Source organism: Falco biarmicus, chromosome 1, assembly GCF_023638135.1.
Source record: "Falco biarmicus isolate bFalBia1 chromosome 1, bFalBia1.pri, whole genome shotgun sequence".
In the NCBI taxonomy this organism is placed as follows: Eukaryota; Metazoa; Chordata; class Aves; order Falconiformes; family Falconidae; genus Falco; species Falco biarmicus.
The window spans coordinates 54,412,669-54,436,427 of record NC_079288.1 but is presented as its reverse complement, the minus strand read 5'-3'; the positions used below and the strand labels follow the sequence as shown (position 1 = coordinate 54,436,427).

At 43.0% G+C, this 23,759-nt stretch overlaps 1 protein-coding gene across 2 annotated transcripts in view; it reads left to right on the top strand.

The window, feature by feature from the left end:
- The window catches only part of UNC5C (unc-5 netrin receptor C), a 261,037-nt gene that overhangs the window by 226,869 nt on the left and 10,409 nt on the right, over positions 1-23,759 (top strand). The window contains exons 8-13 of one of the 2 annotated variants that reach the window (XM_056343735.1): positions 1,914-1,970; positions 3,437-3,628; positions 4,875-5,219; positions 8,044-8,131; positions 17,249-17,417; positions 19,434-19,667. In XM_056343735.1, the coding sequence (XP_056199710.1) occupies positions 1,914-1,970; positions 3,437-3,628; positions 4,875-5,219; positions 8,044-8,131; positions 17,249-17,417; positions 19,434-19,667 (1,085 nt within the window). The remainder of the gene's footprint in view (positions 1-1,913; positions 1,971-3,436; positions 3,629-4,874; positions 5,220-8,043; positions 8,132-17,248; positions 17,418-19,433; positions 19,668-23,759) is intronic. The other variant, XM_056343746.1, reaches the window with a different exon arrangement.

The window sequence follows — 23,759 nt, the reverse complement described above, 5'->3', positions numbered from 1 at the left end:
AAAATGCATGGAAACATCCTCAGCTTTTCCAGGGGACTTGAGTACAAGTCAAAAAGGCATTCAGAGATGCAGCGAGCCTAAATTCCACCTTGTCCTTGTGCCTCATATTTCCTGCTGGCTGCCACTTTGTCTCCAGAGAGATCTTGCCAAAGGAAATATTGGGCATAAGGCTATAGCTGAAATTTAGGTTGACTAAATATGGGCCTCAGCTTTCATCTGGGGAGTAAGTGGGGAGTAACTAGGATGCTGTAAATTCATGCCCAGACATGATGAGCCCTCAGAAGTTGCTAGCCTGACTTTTTATGGTCAATACATGGAGTACACTAGTAGAAGTAGGAAGCAGTTAGTATGAAAGATTATGTGTCTTGAGAGTACATATAGGTGAACTTACCTCAAGGAACCAAATAAATGAATGTAAGAACATAATATTTCTAAAAACAATTGTAAAGCTGGAATTGTTGCTGAGAAATGAAGTCTTAAATAGGTATTACAGGCAATGCAGTCTGTCCCATGATGCCTCAGAAAAAAACATCATCAGCAAAATACAGTTCTTCGTGCTCTGGTATTTCAGTTAAGGTAGCATTTATGCAATAGTTAATGTCTGGAAACTTTGGGGGGAGGTGTGTCTATACCTGCAGTTGGGGTTGACTATAACTTCATTAGCAAGCAGTGTAGCCAAGCAGGAAGACATACGTAAAGCACAACAGATGCCAAGCACCCAAGCACAGCATTTCTGGGAGCTTGGGATTATTCCCGTGGTCTGCCTGTAATGTGGTCCTGTGCATTAGGCACATGCCAGTGTGTATTTTCCAGTTTCGTTTTACCTGCAGGGAGTCCCTGGCTGTGTGAGCTCCTTGCAGTGCGATCCAAGGAGAGGGGGTGAGATTCCCTTCAAAAGCACTGAAGGGAAGGTGATGGAGGAGACATACGTTCTGCCTTACACTGACTCTAATCCTGTCCCTAACAGTGACTCTCCCACTTTGGATCTGTCATTTAGCTTTCCAGCAGGATGGGACTTGGAGCGTTTCACTCCTTTCCCATATGGATGGAAAGCAGCTGGGAGATGCTTACTGAGTTCCTAGAACTTGTGTGCGACCTAAGCAGCTCCAGCATGCCATGCTGTAGGAGATGCAGAAAAAAAGAGAGAAAGGAAACGATCTCTCCTATTTATCCATTCCAAAATACAGCTGTAAATTTTGTTATGATTTTGTCGATATATGGTACTTGCAAAGATTTCAAGTAAATAATGTTATGACCCCAGGGGCCTTATTGATTTTGTAATAATTTCAAAGAGAAGCCACTCAGTTGCCCGTTTGCTGACAAATTCTTTGCTCCCTGAGGAATTCCTATTGAACGTGTATTAAAGATAGGATAAAATAATTTCAAGGAGATACAGAGAGAGTGCTTTGTGCATGGACTCTGCTCAGCGAATGGGTATTTAACCTCTGACCGGTGACGACAGGTCTCCTTTAGCTCTATTAGATCAACAGCAAGCTACTATAATTAAATAAAAAAACTGTTTAGAGCCTCACCGAACATGTCCTGGGAATTAAAGCATATGGCAGGGATAGGGAAAAAAGACTTTCCATATGCTAATGACCCTTGATGTCTGAAATAAATTAGATCCATTAGAGTTTATGCTCAATAAAAGAAAGACTTTAAGCACTCCAAAGTTAGTGACTCGAGACCGATTTTGGCTTAGAAATTCAATCTGCCTGCTTATTAATTCTTAGTAAGGCTCTGGAGGAGACAGGGGATGCAAAATCATAATTCTGTGCTGTATCAGAATTTTAAAGTGCCATCAGTTTTCTTTACTTCTTTTTTTAATTAAACCATTTTTCATGCTTCCCTTTTTTGTTCTCCTCATTAATTTGATTTTGTTTCCATTTTTGTTTAATTTCTTTCTTTTTAAGGTTTCATTTATCCTATTTCAACTGAACAGAGAACCCAGAATGAATATGGATTTTCTTGTAAGTTTAATGTTTGATTTTATGTTCCTGAATGCTAATTTGATGCTGTTCCTTGGGTCAAGCTTTACTGTTACGCCAACTCTGTCCAACTAGGCGAAGGGGGACCTGTTTGGCAGACTAAATGGCATGCTGCTTGCTTGACAGCAATCACAATGTTTTGCTGTCAGTGGGTTGACACAGAATGGTAACAGTCCTTATGCATGAGGAAAACGGGAGAAGGTTCTGCAACAGAGACAGAAACTGGAGAGAATGAACCCTCTTCCTACAAAAATTTCTTTAGCAAATGAAAGAAATGTGATGGAGAGGTAACTTTCCTTTGAGCTGGGACTCAGAGATCTGCTTCCTGAACTGCTGGGGAAAAATATGTGATGTTTCAAGGCTGGTATATTGAAGGTCCGATAGCCAGCATCTTACAGAGATTGATCAGTCCCTGGTAACATCTGCCAGCTCTCACCTCTGCAGCTGGAGGGCAGGTTAGCTTAAATGGCTAAAAGGCGGGGAGCAAAAAAATATAAATGATTTCACATGTTTCGAAGTAACAAAAATGGCGTAGTAAAAAAGTCTGATTTGTTTTTGCACTTTCTTTTTTTCATTATGCTATTTCTAAAACTGGGATTCTTCACGGTATAGAAACACATCAAATTTTGATCACATATTCGGACTTTTGGAAAAAAAATGCCTGGTGGATAATGATGTTAGAGATTAGCCTGGAATTAGTGCTGAAGATACGGTATAAGCAGCTAGTAGAAATATCATAGCCATTTTCTCACAAGACAGCTATAATAAATCTGGGTTCCTTTTGGTGAATTACCACATTATTTCTTGTGCTTGATTCAGCTTTTATCCAAATACGTGTGTGTTAATGCCAGTGATGAGAAATCAGTGTTTGATTCTCTGCTTTACTAGGTTGGGTTTTTTAAAAAGGAAATGGATAGAAGGGAATAATGGTTTGGCATGTTCTAATTCAAAAAAAGCAGACTCAAAGATCTATCCTGATATTCCAGGTATTCCATAGAAAATAGACGGTTTGGGGGTTTCTTTTGTACTTTTTTAAAAGGGAAAAATAAGGCTTCTGAAGTTTAAAAACTCACAGCATGGGCTTTTTTTTTATCAGATGAACCACTAAATACCAAAATTATGATACTATGTCATTAAGACATACTATTTTATTTTACAGGATGAATTTGCTTCATAAGGCTGAGTCTGTAACATGTTATCCTTAGTAACCACACAGCCTGCGTACCAGACAGATGAATGAGTAGACAGTGAAAGAGAACACAAGTTAGAGAGAAATCAAAGATCATTTTCTATCAAAAAGGCATAGACCAGTTATATAGCTTTGGAAATGGATTTTAAATTAACCTATAAAAAAGGTAGTAAATATCTGTAGGAAACAAGAATGTGTTTTCTTGAAAGTCCCTGTGAGGTGCACAATTCTTCAAGGTTCCTGGCCTCTCTCCCTCTAGCTGCTCCTGACTCAGATGACGTTGCTCTCTACGTCGGGATCGTCATAGCTGTGATCGTATGCCTGGCTATTTCCGTGGTCGTAGCCCTGTTTGTCTATCGCAAGAACCACCGTGACTTTGAGTCAGATATTATCGACTCCTCGGCACTAAATGGGGGATTTCAGCCTGTTAACATCAAGGCTGCAAGACAAGGTTAGTTGTCATTTCATTCCATGTTGACCAATTCAGGGAGGTGCTATAAGGTCGTAGTCTCTTGGGCTGCATGAATGATACTCAGTGGATGCTTGTTGGCACTTGATAAAAGGGAGAAAGATCATATCCATTTGTTTCCGATAGGCAAGTGCTCAAAAACCCACGTTGGCGTTTTTTCAGATGTGCTCAAGAGCATAAAGCAGAGGAATTTAACTTCTGAAGAAAGCATCAATGTTAGAAACAAACACAGAGACATTTATGGAAATACAGGTCCAGCTCATATTTAAATCAAAGGCAAAGCTCTGACAGAAACAACGGAGGCAGAATCCATCACAGGAGTGATATTACAGTCCAGTAACTCTATCACATCTTCCTCCCTTTTGTTTCACTAACAGCTTTTTTTCCTGTGCCTTGTCTCCACAGGCATAAATAGTAGTTTAAGTACTGTACTTTCGTTGTAGAAGAAGTATTAGTAGATCATTTAATAATGAGCATTTCTGTCACTGGTGCATAACAGCTTGATTATTTCCACATCCACACTTCATTGGCTGGAATAAAACCCCACACTCTAAAGATAGTGGTAGCTTTTTCAAGACCCATACTTAGGCTGAAGAGTTTCTCTTTTTTTCCAATATATGTGCCAGAAGAACAAATCAAAGTAAGAGCTGCAATGACAAGAGAGTCGTCATGTGAAAGATTAGCAGAAGTGTCATTTACTTTGCTGGAGATACTTCTAAAACAAATCTCCAAAAAGTGTGATGCAGGTACTAATCCCAAACTGTGGGGAGTCACAGGCATGATGACATCATTAATTTGTTCTGTCTTTTACTTCAGGAATGCTGTCATTAGGCCAATTAGATAAATTGGTTAACGATTCTCAGCATTTAGGGAGGGGCACTTAGTTAATAAAACTAGGTCTACAGAGTAAGGAGAGCATCTTGCCCCAAAGTTAAGCATGTTGTACTTGAATTCAGAGTGCAGCCTGGAAAAAAAATCCCAGTGAAGAACCTTTAAAGCAGAAATGTGCTGTAATTTTGTATCAAAATTAGATTCTATAGCAGTTGGGGCAATACATGGAAGTTTGTTGGAGAGGTGCATGGAAAAGGAGGCAAAGGTCAGTCTGCAAAGACTTTGTGTATCAACCTTTGGTATGAAAGGCAAAACGTAGAATGCAACCCCAAATTGTCACCCAGAAGTCATCAGAGTAGAGAAGTAATATGGTTCTTCCTTCTCATCTCCAATGCAGACCTCCTGGTGGTACCACCAGACCTCACTTCTGCTGCAGCCATGTACAGGGGTCCTGTTTATGCCTTGCATGATGTCTCTGATAAAATCCCAATGACCAATTCTCCAATCCTGGACCCCCTGCCCAACCTGAAGATCAAGGTTTATAACACCTCCGGTGCAGTCACCCCCCAGGATGACCTCTCAGACTTCTCCTCCAAGCTGTCCCCACAGATTACACAGTCTCTGCTGGAGAACGAGACCCTGAACATGAAGAACCAGAGCCTTGCTCGGCAAACTGACCCATCGTGCACTGCATTTGGGACCTTCAACTCCTTAGGAGGTCACCTAGTAATTCCCAATTCAGGTAAGTGCTAGCCATGTTGGCTTAAAGGCACAGTTGTTTTGTGTTTTCAACTGGAGTTAGCTTGCTTTTGTGCAGGAAAAAGCAGGGTCACTCCTGGGACTCTGCCTTTTCTTTGTTCTGAACAAACAGGTTATTTTTTTTTTCCTCTTGCTGAGGTCTACTTCAAAAGATACTTCAAATATTCTTTTCCCAAAGTCCTGGTCACCTTTTAAACAGAATATTGCAGGTCTTTTAGCTGCTTTCTGAGACACGTGAGGCTTCAGAGCTTCCCTGTGTGAAGTGCCATTCAGCACCCTTCACCTTTTCCTTTCATGCAGTTCTAGGAAAGGGTCTCTTAGCCAGAAAGTCTCAATCTTGTCATCACACATAAAAAAGACAAATTAATTAAAACACAAATCAGTTGTTCCACTTCCAATTTATCTCAGACTCTGTGGCATTGAAGTAGGACAGCAGAATACTAATTTTTGGAAGGCTTTTGTTTCCAGCACACATTATATACCCAAGGAAAATAAGGTGCAAGAGTGCCTTCTCCATATTTCTCTCCTTGTTATATGTATTGTTGACTTTTTTACAACTAGGAAAGAGAGGGACTGAGCATCAAGTGCCTTTTGATGTAGTTGCAAAGTGCTGCTCAGTCTTTCTCATACAGTTCGGAGGCCAGGCTGGCGGCCCCCCTCAGGCCCACCCCCAGCACTGGGAGGCCATTTCAGAGCATGCAGGGAGCTCCTGGGCAGCCTTGGGAGAGCTCAGCTCTCACAGCTGGATTTTGGAGGAAAGCCATACTGCTGTTTGGTTCCTAAGTGAGGTGTTGACGTTCATAGGAATTTCAGCACCTAGATGTTCCTGTGGGTTTGGCATGCTAATTAAGAGCAACACTAACATCTAGAGTGGGGTTGAATCAAATGGATAAAACACTGGCTGTGGGGGATATGCAGGCTACACAGTGCTCAGGAGTCCCCCTACCCAATTTCTCAGGAGCTCTCAGGCCAGGTAGGACCACAGTACATGTGAGACCACAGGTCACAAAGACCTGAAATGGTAGCTCAAGGTTTCATGGCATTTCTGCCTTCTTCCTTTACATATTGTGGTCAGCTCTTGGCTATTTTATAGCACAATGCCCTGACTAAGGAAACGGTGCCTACCCTTGTCTCCTGCTCCTTTACTGAACCTTTTCTTGTTTGTTGATGTTGCAGAGAAAGCAAAATGCCTCGGTGGCCCAGGACCTAGGTGGTTTGGCCCTTCCAGGAAGCAGACAAAAGTGGTCAGTGAGCAGTAGCCCTTGTCTCTGAGCTACCGTGGAAGAGGGGGCAAAAATAGCTGTTAGATTTAAGTAAAAAATACTTAAAGAAATCTGGTGCTGACTGCTAAGCGATGTAGATAATTCATGCTATACAGTCCTGGATTTCACATTTCTCTAAATAGTGGCTGAAGGTAGATATTAATATTCAGGTTTCTTATGCAGCGGTGGTGCACATTGTCAGCAAAGTCTATTAGTCACATTTAATTCACATATATTAATATCAATTTGTAAAAAAAAAAAAGGTTATTTATTGCTGTGATCCCTTTAAAATGATTAAAATACATTTTGTAAAGTATGTCAATCTGTCTACTGCTACCATGTATGCCTCTGTGCTGCTTCTAGATATAGGTATATCCTCCCAATGATATGATCAAAGCCTTTCTTTCATGCTACATCTGCCCTGTTACAGCTGAGAACCTGCACAGGTGAGGTTGTAACAGGCCAATAAAGAAACAAGTGTCAGAAGGCATTCATGGAAAATGCTTTCCTCACTAATCCTTCCCCTTCAAAGCCAGGTATGGGACTGAGCCCCCGTACACCAGCACAGGAGAGGTCTCCAGCATAACCAAACCACATATGCTAAACAAAAGAGACCGAGCCATGCAAGGTTTCTGTAAAGCCTGTCTTGTGCATATGCATATATGTAAATAATCTGCCTGTAGGTTTATTTTCAGTTATGTAGTAATAACTATATTAAAAGCCTTGCCACTGATTCCCAGCTAACCCACATCTGCAAAGACAGCTGGCTGAGATGCGTCCAGCAGAGTGAAATAGCTGGTTCACGCGCCATGTTTGTCATGAATGACAGGAGGTTTCTGAAATGGTAGTAGTGTAAGAACAGTGGTTTTTAATCAAATGTGCAACTAATCACCTCTGAAAAGGGCACTGAGTGTATTTATCCACATTTTTTTCAAGGTTGGATACCTGAATTTTGAGCTATTTTACAGGGTTAGGCACATTCAAAATACCAGGCAGCCCAATTTTGCCTCCCTGGTAGTCTAATTAGAAGCTGAGTGCATTAAAAGACGGGATGCCAGTCGCAGAAGCCATCTTTCAGGAAACAACTAGTTCTTGTTGCTTCCTGGGACAGTGTTCCACTATCTGTCTTCCCTGATTTTAATTAAGTAAGAATTGCCTAGGGAGAGGTGTCCTGTTACAACTGTTGGAAATCTTTGTCAGAGTCGTTCATTTTTCCATCATTTTACAAGGTAAGTAGAAGCATAACCATCTGTCTGCTCTTTAAATAAAAGGGAAGGGAAGAAAGTCCTCTTCTCCACTCCCATATTTCAGTGCCAACACACAAGAGAAAAAAGAACAGGCTAGCTGAGCACTGGAGATGGCTGGGTTACAGTAAATGCTTTTTCTCCTGTGTTGTTGAGGTCATGCAGAGTCTGCTGGTGAGGTTGGGTGAAAATCTGGCATTGCAGGTTTCATCTTCTGCCTCCTCTGTCACTCCTCTTCAGAGGCCCGCTTGCCTCTGGGTTTTTTCTTCATTTTATCTTTTGTGTCTCTTCTGTTCTGCAGGAGTAAGCCTGCTGATCCCAGCCGGGGCCGTTCCACAAGGGAGAGTCTATGAAATGTATGTGACAGTTCACAGGAAGGAGAACATGAGGTAAAATGCCTTTATTTGTTTGTGCGTTAACAGAGGGGAAAAGTGTAGTAACTAAAGACCTGTGGTAATATGGTTATGCAAAGCCTACCGTGTTGGAACTATTTGCTGACTTGGAGGCAAACGCATGCAAATCCAAGGATAGACTTCGCCGCAAAATCAGCTCAGACTTTTGCTTTTCTAACCAAGACTTGCACTCTGCACAACCCGTCAGGCCGGGGTGATGCTGAATCATAGCCAGAAGCAAGGAAAATGTGCCAGTGTGAGTTTGGTGTGGCAGAGGTGTGAGGTAACCTCTTAATAAAGACCCATGCTGCAAATGAGAAGGCAGCAGAGGAGCAAGGTGGCAAATTAGCTCAGCAGAGGGACAGGTGCCTGAGCACCAGGCTTGGAAAATGTCCTCTCCTATTGTAATGAAGGTAAATTTTTATTTCACCCTTTGTGGGCTTGGCTAGTCCATGCAGTGAAGAGGATGGACCAAAGGTTTTTACATCCTCCACCACTCCTTGCTCTGAGGTAGAAGTAAGCAAGTAGTTGTCCTGCTTAGCCACAGGCACAGCATGCATAGAGCCTCCTAGAGCCACCCAGAGCCAATGTTGCCGTGACTTCTGTTGTTTTCACCTGTTAATCTGCATGTGTGGACAATTCATATTCTAGATCTTAATGTCTACTGAGTGATCTGGCAGCCTTGGTATTTAAAAAAAAAGGTTCCAAAAAAGCCAAGATACTGTTCAAAGCAGCTTTAGAAAAACCTAATGAAGAGCAAGGTGAGATCTTAGTCCGCAGAATGGACTCATACACAAAGGCTGAATGGTAAACATGAATCTAAGCAATTATTACACGTTACTTTGCCTCCTTCCCCCCCTCATAGCTAGAGGAGCTAGCTATGAGGTTTTTGGCTCAGCCCCTTAATGGCTTTTATTATGTGCTAAGCCACAGCTGTTTATACACTGCATGATATTGAACACTATTCTTTAGCTTGGTAGTCTTTCATCCATGCTAAAATAATCTGCTTAAAGAAAAAATAAGTAACTCCCCCCACCCACCCTTTTGCATACATTATTCATGGCCTGCTCTTTGAAAATAGCTAATTGCAGCTACAGAAAAAGTGTCTCTGTTCATATCTAATATTGATTGTATTCCTATTACTTTGGCTGTGTTTTAAAGACATTTACAAACAGCATTGGAAAAGGACCCTTTCCTGCAAAAAGAAAAAAAAATATAATCAGACAGCATCCCTTGTATTCAGCTTGCCTCTAAATCTCCCTTTTAAAAATACCTAATTTTTTTAAAAAAAGATTTTATATCATTCCTAGGAGGAGCTATATATGCAATTATTTTTTTTCCAGCCAGTTACAGAGAGAATTCCTGCCTCCTTATTCATGCAGCTGTGAACAGCCAATGTCACATGCTAATCTGGTTTATTTTCTTCAAGGGTCATAAAGCCTCCTCTGCATGCTTTGTGAGACCTGTTATTCAGCAGGTCACACACAGGATAGAAGGATAGGTTAACTTGTATTGGGAAAAGCATGGTTAGAGCTGTGCTGTCTGCCAAACTGAGCAAGTATGCTGTAATATGCCTGCAAAAGGGAATGGAAGGGTGCAAATCCTCACTTGCAAATTTTTTTAGTGATTCCTTTAGCTAGGAGAGGAGAGCAGAGAGCAAGATGCCTTGGCCATGGGGCAGCAGAACTCATCCTGTCTTGGTGGTAAATGCTTTCTGGGCACACAGACTCCAGCTGCTTATTTGATTTATGGCAGCTTTTCAGCCCCCACTCCAGCGTGCCAGGTTCTTCATGATCATGGAAACCAGTCACTTCTAGGACATTTAAAACGGAGCTTGTTGGGTGTTGTCTTTATCACTTGGAACTGAATATTCACTGAAAAGGGCTTAAATGCTGCAGAACTGTAAAATCCTTCCTGTTACCTGCTTACCCACTTTTGCCAGGTTTCGAGGTGCAGAATGGGATGGTGGCACCCAGCACTCAGCTGTAATGGTCTCCTGCCACAGGACTCTGTTAGCAGAAACTTCACTTGCTGTAGCAGAGCTGCAGCTCACTCAAAGCCTCTTTTTCTGGCTGCATGGGCCACAGATGTTGCTTCATATAATTGGGATCATACGGGTACCACAAGTTAGTGTGCGGTGTAATTATTTTTTAAATCCACTGCTGCACTCTTCCAGCACTCCAGCAGAGAGTGATAGTCCACAGTAAGGACTAGCTGCCGATATTTGCTTTTGTGGCCAAGCAGTAACTGGAGTGTGTTCAATAAACCCTGTGAGACCCTTTATTGAGACCCTTTATTTATTTTCATGAGTACCGTGTAAATGTGTATGGGTTGAAAAGTCCTGTTGTGTGTTGATGTAGCTTGGAAGTGGACATATAGAAAACTATGAAATGGGTGTTATAATCAAAAAGGAAGACAGGCTCTTTTTCTTGATATACAGCCACCACTGCCATGAGAATGTGGTCTCCATAGTACCACCCTAAATAGAACCAGTGCAGGAACAGAGAGGCTTACCATCACAGCTCACATTATCTCCAGCGACCTAAGATTTAGCTCACACTTTATTTGTAGAAATAGGAAACAACTTCTGAACATTCAAGCTGAAACAGCAAATCTGTTATCCCTCAGAGTCCTGCAAATTCCCCTTTTCTTTTCCTTCCTTTGTTTTCCTAATACATTTCCCCAGTTAGTCTCTGAAACCTGTCGTACAGAATTTTGAGAGACTTCACAACCCAGTAATATCACCCTATTGCCTTGCAGCAAATTGGTTAGGAGAGCTTTCCAAGACACACCACATATTCCATTTCATATCCGTCAAAGCATGTGAGAGCAGGCAGGTCACCCTAAAATCATTATCCTTCTGTGGTGAATTGGGGTTCTGATGGCTTGCAATAAATGCCACTTGGAGGCAGTTGTTTTCTCTAAGTGTGTTAGCATGCTTGTGGTGCAGTGGGTTTTCTCTTTTCCTAGACTAATACTCGAGCAGGCTGGTTTTCCTGCTCCTGCGCTGCAAGCTTATAATTGTTCTGTCTGTCATTTGGGGCAGGATGGATGGCAAGCAGCTACCAGGCTTTGATCCTTGGCTGGCATATGCTGACCTCATGGAAAGGTCCATGTGCTTTATGAAGTGGCTGCAGTGGGGAAAAGGCTGTCTGTGTGTATGTGTGTGTTTGTACATGTATATGTGTTTGCGTGTATATATTTATATATATAACCAAAAAAAATGACAAGCCTATGAGAATATTTCACAGCTATCAGACAGGTTTCTGTCTTGAAGCTTGTTGGTTGCTTCAGTGGCGATCAGATGCTGTCACCCTTAGCCTGGGGAAGTACCACTGACCTTGAGATTCACAAGAAGCGATCCCTTCTTGAGTTGTTCTTTCACCTATAAATAAATACATCACTGTGATTGGTACCTGGCAAGAGCCTGTTCCCATGAGCATCTGTGAGAGCCTAGGTCTTACATGACTAAGGATTAAATAGCACGAGTGTAAATCTTCAGCTTTCAGGATTTTCTTAACTGCCTCAGGTTAAAAAACAAATTTAGCTCTGAGCTAAATTAGTGGAGCTGTGTGCTTCCTTTGGAAACATCTGGCACTGGTCAGTGCTAGACAGGGTCTGGGTCTTGATGGACCACTGATATGATCTTGTATGGCAGTTCCTGTGTTCTTGTGTGAACCCCTGCCGTGCTTGCACAGCTTTAGGTGGAGCTACTCTAGCATACTTTAATCAGAGGCAAGAACTGCACTGAATGTGGCACAGTGAAGGACACTTCTGTGTAATCCATCATGCAGGAGATGATGCAAATGAGAGTGGATGTCGCCGTGCCCATGAAATGTGACAACCCTGAAGAATGAAGTAAGCAGTGCTCCTGAAGATCTTGATGGAAGACACACATAAAACTGTGCAACTTCCAAATTAGCTACCTTAAAAGAGAGAAGGGTCAGGTGATCCTTGTCAGGATTTGGATCAGTGGCTTCATAGTGTATGTATAGACTTTAATATAAAGTCAGGGAGCTGATCAATGAGTTTGATCCAAGAAACAATGTTATCTTTTTCATCAGTAAACTCTAAGCTCAGTGGTGTGAAATAAAAGATATTGAAGGCTTCCACATCTCGTTTCTCCACCTCCCTTCTGTATCTCAGTTGCATAAACAAAATTACTTTGTGACTCCAGAAGACAATTTCATAAAATGCCAGTCATTGTCATTGAAAAAATCAACATAAAAAAGACCGAGCATGAACAAAAGGGGAGGAAAACTTTTCAGATCAATTTCCTTCTGAAGGTAGGCTGGCAGAAGAACCTGAGTCATCAAGAATATTAAGTTTGAAACTTCAGAAGGAACATGTTAAAAGTAAAGCCCCAGCAATGAAAGGAGAAATAAAATGCTTTCCCTCTGAATTTGGCTAAGCTGTAGCTGCATAGAAGGGTTGCCATCTGTTGCTATGAGTTAGCCATTGCTCCCTGCTCTGTCCTGTGCTTCCTGAGCTGCTGTGATTGCCTGTAACATCTACACACAGTGCCAGGGAGTGCAATGTACGCCCACCGAGGAGCAGAGATTTCTCTAGTTGTGCTCACATCTGCTGTCTGACAGCTACCTTAATGAGTATGGTCTGGCTTATTACAGGGAGACCGTTTCGAATGAGTAATCCCATTAAAAACACAAATTTGATTGCGAAGGGACCAGATATAGTGAATAAAAGTTTGTTTGCTTTTAAATAATTTGATTGTTCTTGATAAGCAGTGCAGGTTGGGACAACATCTAAAAACATCTGAAGACCTTTCAGTTACTGTTAGTGCCTTTTGATAGCAATGCTGAACAGGGGATTGGATTTCAGTCTCACTCAGATCTTTGTAAAACAAAAACGTCTCTTTTGCCTGCAGTGAAGTGACTTTGGAGGCATACAGCTGAATGCCCAGTCTCATCTAATAAGTTATCCTGAGACTGCTGCAAGCCTAAAATGAAGGACATGGTGGGGGGAGGGGGTTTAGGTTTGGGGTTCTTTTTTGGATAACAGCCAGAAAGTAGGTTCTTGCCCACAATTTTGAAGATGTCTGCTCATAGATCTTTCTGCTTCAGGGGAGAGAACTCCCTTGCTCTGTGTGGTCCCCTCTGTGTGTGTTTGTGCTGGATCTCCTGCGATCTGTAACACAGAAATTGGAATACTCGATCACAACAGGCCAGAATCCTGGCTTCGCTGGTGCTGCATCACTTGCTCCAGGAGAAGGAAGAAAATTGCTCATAATAAATGACTACACAATAACTTGTCTTCAGGGGAATTTGTTGTTTACTAATTCCATCAATTAGTGTCGGGTTTATGCCTTGAAGCAGAAAGATTAATACCTCTTGTATAATATATCTTGTCTACTGCATCTGTTTCTGTTCTCATTCGCTATAGTAAGGCATAATCCTTTTGTTTTAAAATGGAAATTGGAAACAGTGAGAAATAAGAAAAGATCTGTCAAGAGATTTTTGTTCCTTCTTCCTGTTGGTTGTCATAGGGTACCCCTCTGTGCCATTGTGTGGTTTAGCCTCAGTTCTCCAGGTTTCAGCTGTTTATTTCCAAGATCTCGCTGCAGTCCCTAAATACCTTGCTACCTGCAGTCACGTTAGAGCTGGATAGGAAAGGGAGTATCACCTCAGTGTGCTCTGACACGCCTTGTCCCATACAGCCCCAGAAATCAGATTTGCTTTTTGCTGCTGTGTCACATTACAAGGTGATGCCTGCTGTGTTGCAGTCAGCTCACCTGTGATCTTTTTAACTTTCATTGCTTTCTTTGCTACTAAGTAACTATGCTTGGAACTTTTTTTGCTCAGGCTGCATGAACTGCTGTCCAATTAATATGATTTTATTTCTATATTTTTACCCTCTCTGGATCTTTTGCATTATTTTCTGGCTCTCGTTGTTACAATAATTCCTTGTTAATTGTTATCTGTAAATTTACATTGTCTACCACATTGTGAGTAGAAATTCTGGCCTTATATAGTAGTCAGAGAGAGGTTTAGCATGGACTTTAACAGAGCTGGAATTTCATTAATTCAGTGACACTGACCCCTGTTTCACACCACTCGAGAACTTCTCTGCAACTCATTATATCTCAGTTTTTAAAGGTTTATCTGCATGAGGTGGAGTGGTAGAGAGTCACTAGGACTGGCAGCACTGTGGGGTACCCAACTCAGATGTGTGTCTGGTCGCAAATGGGGACTGCAAAGTCAAGCACCCCTGCAACTGGCCCTTTCTTCTGCTCCTTACTCATCGGTGTCCTGTGTCGTAAATCCCCACATCAGGAACAGGCATCTCTCATCCACTTGACAATAAATCTTGTAAGTCTGGTGACAAAGATGCTGTTTACCAACTTGGGAAAAAATACTAAGCTTTGCTATTTTTTTGCATGCCTGTTGTATGTTTATATCTGCCTCCTACATCACTTGCTGACTCTGCAGTTTGGAGTGCCTCCCGCCTTCGTGCTCTGCATTGTTTTTTATACTTGTGTTAATCAGATATAAAACGTTGTGGCGCAGAATCATGCCCTCCATCAAAGTCCTAAAATTTAACAGCTAACACAATTTTGTCACAGAGTAGTGACTAAACTTAATTTTACTAAAGAGACAACTTTAGGCTGCATGATTTATCAGTACCATATAATTTTAATGACCTTTTGGCTTTTTTTAACCACATGCATCAGCGCTCAGATTCTCGTAGATTTTAACTCATTTTTAACCTAAAATGCACTGTATGAATTTTTTTATCACAATCATGATATATTCCCTCCTATAATTTTTTGGACTACTGGTTTTGTAATTAGTCAATTACAAAAATAGTCAAAAAAACTATGATAACTTGTATTTTTTTTCCTTCCTTCTTCATGTTTCAGTAGTCTTTTAGATGAAGTTAGGTTAACCAGATGATTTAGTGTATAGGTTGTCTTACCTGTGGCTTTCCAGACAAATATTGTAATTTTGAAAGATCTTTCTCGTAAGACATTATGGGTTTTGAAATTTCTTAAATTAGTCTGTAGGGGAGTGTTCAAATATCCATTAATGGTAGATGACCATTAAGAACCACTGCCACACTGTGAGGTTTTTTTAATCTTCTTGTTGCTTATGATGAAAAAAAAATCAAAACACCACCAAAACATTGAAGTAAATGAGTCTGACAAAGAAGCAACATTTTAGTCAAAAACTGCCCAATGATTTATTCAGTTCAGTCTTGCAAGAGAGTGATACCTGATCTTCTTTATCTGAATCCAGAGATCCCTACAGCATGTAGGAGGAGCTGGACAAGGTGCTTTATCTGCTAGTGTTTCATTTCTTTTGTGTAGTATTTGTTAGGCTACAATAACCAGTGTAATACATGATAGCTGTCCAGATTTTTATACTTTACATCTTATTTGAAAGGCAGCTATATCACAGCTGTTTGTTTCCAGTCCACGGCTTTTCAGAAACAATTGTTAAGTCATTTAGTAAACTCATCAGTTAATTTCCACAGATGCATATCATCTGGTATTACTGATTTGCATAGATCTAATTTTCCATGCCCGACCTTTTTTTTTTTTCTCTCTCAGATGTTATGAAAATCTCCCACAAGATTTGTAGCAGCAAGAGATACTTTTGAAAAGTGCCTTTGTCCCACTTTGAAGAAGGATTTCTCAAAAGTTTGTCTTTCATTTTCTGTAAGATTAATGGAATATTCAGGGAAAATTAAGGTGGAACAAAATAGGATATGCCTGTGGACATACCTTTACAATAGCCAGAATAGGTGCAATAAATTGGATAGCAAAACAGCTTCTGTCCTGATCTGGCCTCCTTGAAATTGTTATCTACGATGACACCTACTTTATTTTGTTCTTTCTTTTGGTAAAGTCAAAGACTTGCAGAAATAAACAGTATTTAATGCTGTGTCAAATAATACCACTAAGACCAATACAGGTGTAAATACAAGTATTTGTAAATGCAACAAGGGACTGAACCCTTAGCCACCGCAGAGGATGGGAGGTCCTGTGGGCCGATCTGGAGTTTAAGCGCAGATCACATCGAACACTTTTAATCTCCCACTTGCTGGTTTCTGGATCATGAATTTGTCCTCTGTGTTATTTAGGGAGGCAGTTGATGAGGCACATTCAGCTGTATTTGTCATACACCAGATGTCGGGATAGTTAAAGTTACTCATGCTTCCTCTGTTTTTAAGCTCCTCAGCAGTTGGGATAGTTTACACATGCACACACATGCACGTGCACATGCGCGCGCAAACACACACACACACACACACTTTCTCTGTCATTTAAAAACTACAGTGTATGCTATGTATCTTAAATACTTATGTGACTTCCCATAACACCTATTCTTAGTGACTGGCAGCAAGCGCACTGGACAATACCCCTGTTTTTAACTAAACAACTCTGGGTTATCACTAGATAACTGAGGCTTTGCTGGTGTGTTTTGCCCTCTGCACCCCTCTGCACTATTCCTTATCATCCCTTCGTCCTTTATTCCCCCCCACCAGTGACACCTGCTCCCTGCAGGCATATTTGCAATGGCCATTCTAGTAGATCTGAATGGTTTTTAAGTAAAATGGAGTATCAGTGGGTTTGGTGATGACTCTGAACTCAAACTGCACATCTCAGATACACTGCATACCACTTACGAGGTTTCAGACATGCTCATTAGTTCGTTCTCTGCCTCTGTTCTTCAATTTTCTCTGTCCAGACAGTAAGTAATTCTCACATGTGATGCTTACAAAAGCCACTGTTCGTTTCTGTATGCTGCTGAACTGCTAAATGCAGCAGTGGCCACTTTTCAGCACTGGGTGAAATGAAGCCTCTGTGTAAGGTCTGCAGGGATCCTTCCGTGGAGGGTGCTCAGCCACCAATTTGCTGCCACCTAAACCTGCATTTTGACAAATGGCAAACAAGGAGGGTTTTTTTGTAAAAAATAACAATGTTTTAGGATTTGGGGAAAAAAAACAAAACAGCCAAATAAATCAAACCCACCCATTCTTTGCTTGCACAATCTTTTTAAGAGAAGTATTTTTTTTTATTTTTACATACCTGAATGTACCTTTTTTGCCTTTTTCAGCTCACTTAATATATCCATCTTTCTGTCCCCTTGTCAGGCCCCCTGTGGAAGACAGCCAAACCCTGCTGACACCGGTGGTGAGCTGTGGCCCACCAGGAGCCCTGCTAACCCGGCCCGTCATTTTAACCATGCACCACTGCGCAGAACCGAACACAGAGGACTGGCAGATCCAGCTGAAGCACCAGGCTGCCCAGGGGCCTTGGGAGGTGAGGCTCCAGAGCTCCAGCCTGTGTGCTGACTGCATGCAGGGCTCTCTGCTAGTCCTTCAGCTGCCTTTCTGGACCAGGATGCCTGTATTTTGGGTGTTCTATGTGAGATGCGTGGCTGCTACAGACAGGCAGGAGTGCCCTTCAACACCAGGTGTCTAAGGTGCCCGGAGCTCACAGAGAGATGCAGTCTTTGGGGCAGTTTGATGCCTCCTGGTTTCCGTGCTGTTTTCCATGAAATAGCTTTCATCGCAGCATTTTGGAACTTGGACTTTTGGTTGTGGCAGGATATTTTGATGAAGTCATGGGGACAGAAGGGAGAGGGCCGGGTGGCAGAAGGATCTTCCACTGTAACTGGAGCATAAAGTCATGCTTTCAGCAAGGCTGGGCCATCCTGCCAGAGTCCTCCTCTCCAGCCCTGTGCTCCCAGGTACCTGCTGCCACCAGCTTGGTCTCATAATTAATTTGGCAAGGACACTTTCTCCTACTGGTAGTTTAATAAGGTCAGAGTGGCTTTCGAAGGCAGTTGGGCTGACAGCAGCAAGAACGTTGTGTCCAGCATTGCCTTTGAAAGCCTCTTGCATTTGTTCCCCTGCCTGTGGCACTGGCCCTTCCTCACACTGGGAGGGAGCGTGCAGTGAACGTGGGTCTGTCTCGCCAACTAATCTGCACCCCACCGGCCTGACTCTTGGCACCACACATCTCTTATTTGTGTCTGTGTTACTGGCACCTTTTCATTTTCTCCACCGTCTTGCTCCTGGCCTTGACAGAGAGGTTACTCTGCCAGCCGTGCACACGCTCTGGTGCCAGCACAGCCTCTGCAGTATCCACAGGGTCCCCAGCCATCGCACAATGATCTTCTTCCACCGCTCAGTTCTGGAGCAGCTTCTCCAAGCTGAGCCCACGCATGCACACACACACCTGCAACATCGCTTGGGGCCAGTGCCTCCTGCCAGAGCCAGGTGCTGACATGGCTGTAGCAGGAGTGCAGTCAGTGCTGCAGCACCTTGCCCTCCAGAAGGACCGTGCCACTTTGGCAAACGTGGCATGTGTGCTTTTCCTGAGACTAAGGGCCCCAGCCTAACACTGAATTTCAGTTGAGCCCACGCTGCTCAGCTGCCAGATGTGTATGTTGTGCTGCAGACCTGCAAGCAGTGAGGATGAGACAGGTGAGTTGTGCCAAGCATCATGTGGTGTGTGGTGGCTTTGCAAGAGGTGGCCATCATCTGCTGCTACCTTTTCGCTTCTCTCTCTAAAAGCCATTCAAAGCACCTTGTGTTACATGCAGGATATTACAGGCAGGGTTGAATGGAGGAAATTAGCAAGGGAGTGTTTTCCTTACACACAGGTTGGGGAGGTTGTCTGCATTCAGGCTGTATGTAGTTTTTCTCTTCACCCTATAGTCTCATAGTGGAGGATTATTCTCATGAAGCAGCAGGTGATATTTCATATGGATGTGGCATTTGACCATTGTAGAGGTTACTTCCTTTCCTCGAGTTTTTATGACTCCTTATTGTCATGCTTAGGAAATGAAGGGCTGTTATTTATTCAAAACGCCTGTGACTTCTGATGTTAAATCATAACTGAATTATTAGTTCACAATACACTTTTCAATAAAGTATATATTCATTATTTGCTATTATTGATCTATCTATTTATATATATATATATATATATATATATATGATATTTCATTTAAAAATATTTTCATTATTTGCCTAACTCTGCCCAGGGCTTTAAAAGCTGCTGCAAGGCCCAGAGGAAAGAATTACAAGTCTTAGGGGAGTGAGGACAGGAGGAAGTTTCTGCCACCATCATCACCACCAGCACCCCAGAGAAATCATCTTGTGCCTATGCAGGAGAAAAGCCAGGAGCAGGAATTGTAAATCTTGATTAATCTAAAGTGCAAGCAGCAAGGTCTCTGTGCATCATCCAGGCTTGAAAGAGGCATTGCTGTCTTAAAGGAGAGCAGCTCTGAGGGGCTGGGAGCTCTAACTTGGCCTCTTTCTCCCTCAGGATGTGGTGGTGGTCGGGGAGGAAAACTTCACCACTCCATGCTATATCCAGCTGGACCCAGAGGCCTGCCATATCCTGACAGAAACCCTCAGCACGTATGCCTTGGTGGGACAGTCAACCACCAAAGCAGCAGCCAAACGTCTCAAATTGGCCATCTTTGGACCGCTGTCCTGCTCTTCGCTGGAGTACAGCATCCGGGTCTACTGCCTTGATGACACACAGGATGCCCTTAAGGTGATTGCTGCTCTCTTGCTTGCTTTCCCTCTCCCTCTACAGCTGTCACGGAATTGCAGTCATAGCAGTGACTAGACCCTCTGCTCCATGTATTCCTGCTCCCTGGGTTATTCTTGCGATTAGAAGAGCTTGACAACAAGCTGCTGTTCTACAGTTTAAGCCACAGATGCTATGAATTGTCCTTTACATAGGGATCTCACATTATTTTCCACCTACCAGTCTTTTTTTCCTTTGTTTACCTGTATCATATCCTGAATCCTAAGATTTTTGCATTATTAAAAGGCCATAAGGTACACGGGGCTTCATTCGTTATTCATGTATTTTTAATGCTAAGTGCCAGCTCCCCAGAGATGGGGAAACATATAAATGCTTCTTTGTAAATAGTTGATAATGATAAAAGAAGCTTCTGGGCTGTTAATCACTGCCTGCTTTCATACTGCTTTATTACACCTCTTCGTGTGCAGCTTTTTGTGTTGGGAATTCACAACTGAAATAAACCAAAGCTGTTGCTATCTCGACTATATAACCTCACTCTCACTGTGTAATTCTGGCATGCTCATAAACACACACTCACTACATACAGATGAGCAGATAGATAACCATGCTTGCTATTTCTCTTTATAAATACCTGTATTTATACAGATTGTATCTATAATAGTTGCACTCGTGAAATATGTAGCTCCAACTGCACGTGTAAGGATGGAGGTTATTAAAAGGTGGGGTTTTTTTCTTTGGCCGTAGCCAGTGCAACTTCCCAAATGCCTCTTTGCAGCAAAACGAGTAAAAAGCCTGACTGTGCAGGGTCATCCTGGTGCTGCATGTGCTTTTGTTCCCTCAGCTCCATGTGGGAGTTACTGGGATTTAAACCCACATACACTGGCTGGGAGATGTTTATGTTTTCCAGAGCAGTGACTTCCATCACTGCGAATGGCATGCTCTGTTTTGGTCCCCAGTACTATCTGGTGTCAAGGCTTGCCTGCCTTGGCTTTGCTGGCAGGGGGGTGCTTGGCTATATGTAAGAAAGGCAGTGAAGTATAAGGTGAAGTATAAGATAAGCAGGCATATCTTGATTTCAGCATGGTTTTGTCAGTGCAGGGCCTGGGAGCTCAGCCTCTGTTGATACGTTGGTGTCATCAGGCTTTTAGAAACAATCATTTTCCCCAGTCTGATTTCCCTTCTGTTTTTCCTCTTTAAAAATGTGAAAAGGATCTTTCATAGCGATCAGGCTTGAGAAGTCCTGACAGTTTTATGCCTGTGCTGTGTAATACAATTTTCCACGGGTTCGTCAAGGCCTGAGGTAATAATCAGTGAGTCGGAGGGGCCTTGGACAGACCGCTAATGCAGTCAGAGCTGGGGGAATCCAATTAGGTGTTACTCAAGAGCTGTTGGTTTGTTTCTAATAGACTGTGGGGAGAGCTGTGAGGTAAAGTTAATCTGATTCAGTGTGATAGCAGAAGGGATCAGCAGAGGTGCTGAGCAACACGGAGGGACCATCTTTCACCTGAGAAGCTGCAGCCAGTGTTTGAGGGGGCGCAGGCCGGTCCCTGGGCTTCTGCTGCAGGTAGACCCCAAAGCGAGCTTGTAATTCGGTGAGGAAAGGTGAGGAAAAAATACCTACTGCTTTTTTTACAGCAAAGTATGTGCATTTTAATTTTCTTCTCTTCTGGCACATCTACCCCAAGGCTGGAAGGCCACCCAGGGGGTTTGAGACCCAGCTAGCTGGTGGTTTACAGGAGGACAAGCACAAGTATTTGTTGGCCATCAACTCATTGCACCTCTCTGGAAATGAAAGGTCTGGGGAGGGACATTTAAGAAAAACCAGAACCTAGTCAGCTAGCTGTAGCTGAAAGGGTTCAGCGTGGACTGGTGTGTGTGAACCAGTGTGTACAGACCAGCCCTGTGCGACAGTGTTGTGTAGATTCAAACTATGACTATTTAGAAGGAGGGGAGAAAAAAAAAAAAAGTTGGGTTGTTTGCCACGTGCTTTTACAACAGCTGGCACTGCAGCAGCCCCAGCTGTGCTGGGAAGAGGTCTTTGGCACTGCCATATTGCTGCAGGGAAGGCATTCACTGGGCAATTACCACTGGCTGTGTGAGGCAAAGCATGCAGACACAGCTGGACCAGCAGGTCTGGAGGTTTAAAGTAATTTGGAGAGGGAGGGAAAGTTGTAGGCAGCAAGGGAGGCACCAGCTGCAACCTCTCAGTCTTGGGGCTGGCTGCTCTGGGCAAGGCATGGCACGGAAAGGGAAGAGCAGCGTGAGAGTTCCCACATTGGGATGTCTGAGGTTTGGAAGAGCCTTTGTAGGGGATTATGTGTTTATTTTAATAGGCAACCAAATGTATTCTGTTATTATTTACAACTAGGAATGAGTGTGCCATATGCTGAATGTGTCCTAACAGCCACCAAAGGAAGATGAGCAGTTGCGGTATAAAACACAGTGCAGTATTTATCCAGCGGGCTTCCCACTCTTGTCATGCAGAGTAAGCGCTTGCTGCTGAACTGCCAGCGCCTGCAGTACAGTAGGGAAGTGTAATGACTTGTCATCAGAAAGGGCTCGGTTATTGTGGGGGAGCGGCTTGGCGAGGTTCCCAGGAGCATAGTGGGCTCAGCACTGATCATTCCACAGGGTCCCAAGATACCCAGATGGGATGCTCACAAAAATGCTTTTTGGGTAAGGGTGAGGGTAGCTGTGACCTCGAGCACTTGCCTCTTCTTTTAAGGCTGATTTTTACACTTTGAAGGTGATACCCAAGCTAGTCTGCTGTAAAAAAAAAAAAAAAAAGAAATAAAAAAAAAATAATATGATAACTATGAAGAAATCCAGTTGCTTTATTTTGTTTATTCACATATGGCTTTGAGATTGAGGTATGTGACCTGTGTGTGGCAGCATGGCGGAGGCTGAGCTGCTGGGCACATGGAAACAGCTGCCTCCCACACCAGGAGCTAGCAAATGTTTTCAGGCTGTGGGTGGCATGCCCCAAGCTGCCTCATGCTGTGCAGTAACTGTCCTCTAAATAGACAAAAACAAAAAAAGGCACAACAGACATGTGATCTTATCTTGGTTATTTAATGTATGTTTTTCCCTCTTAAGAAGAAAGGCAACAGCTTAGACTGAATGCCATTGCTTGCTTGTGCCCTATTAATGAGGAAGCCTGTTCCAAATACAGGCTGTGGCTGTCCCAGTGATGCTGACAATGGTATGATGCCTTATACAGCTCTCTCTCCTAGGAAGGGCATCAGGGCTAAGTCCCAGCTCACAGGGGTGGTGAGAAGCAATGGAGGGTGGTGGGATCCATCTCAGCATGAAGCAAGCAACGTGCAGCTCAGATTTCAACTCAGGAGAGCAGAGGTGCCAGTCAGGAGGATAAACACTGCTCTAAATAAACTGCCGTATGGCTAGAGCCAGCCTGCAGGTTTGAAGGGCTGTGCAAATCATGGCTCCAAATTAATTCTGAATTCATTAGCTGAGTGGCATGGGAAAAACACAGGCTGCTTGGTGTTCTCCAGTTGGAGCTTGTAGAGAGGCTACAGTGGCCAAGGGCGTTTACTAAAAGTGGGATATTGAAACTAGATACCCAGATCTGGTGGGTGGGATGGCGCAGCATCACGCAGCAGTGCTTTTCCCCACAGTAGTGCAGCTCCCTGAGCTGGCACTGCATGGGCAGGAGCACTCATTCGCCCCAGTGCCCCATGTGCCTGAGGGGTGATGTCTGCAATTAGCTCACACAGTGCCACAAGTAGTCTTCTGGCCCTTCCAGGGAGGTAATTTAGACGTAATGAAGATCTATAGTAATCAGATAATTACTATCGATTGCTCTTTAGACATCTTGACGAGGTAATTAGGGGGCACTGGAAAGGAGCTGGAACTGATTCATTGGCATATCCTTAATCTAAAAGGCTTCCTGATTTTGTTTCTTTTTCTCTAATGGCTGATAAACGAACATCAGTTGAGCTTCAAGATCTGCCAGGTGCTGGGACAGGGGCTTTTCTTGTATGCTAACTAGATCCTGAACGTGATCAAGAGTAGCTTGTTTAATGCTTAGCTAAAACAGAGGCTCCTTTAGTTGGCCTGGGGTAGCATCCTGGTTTC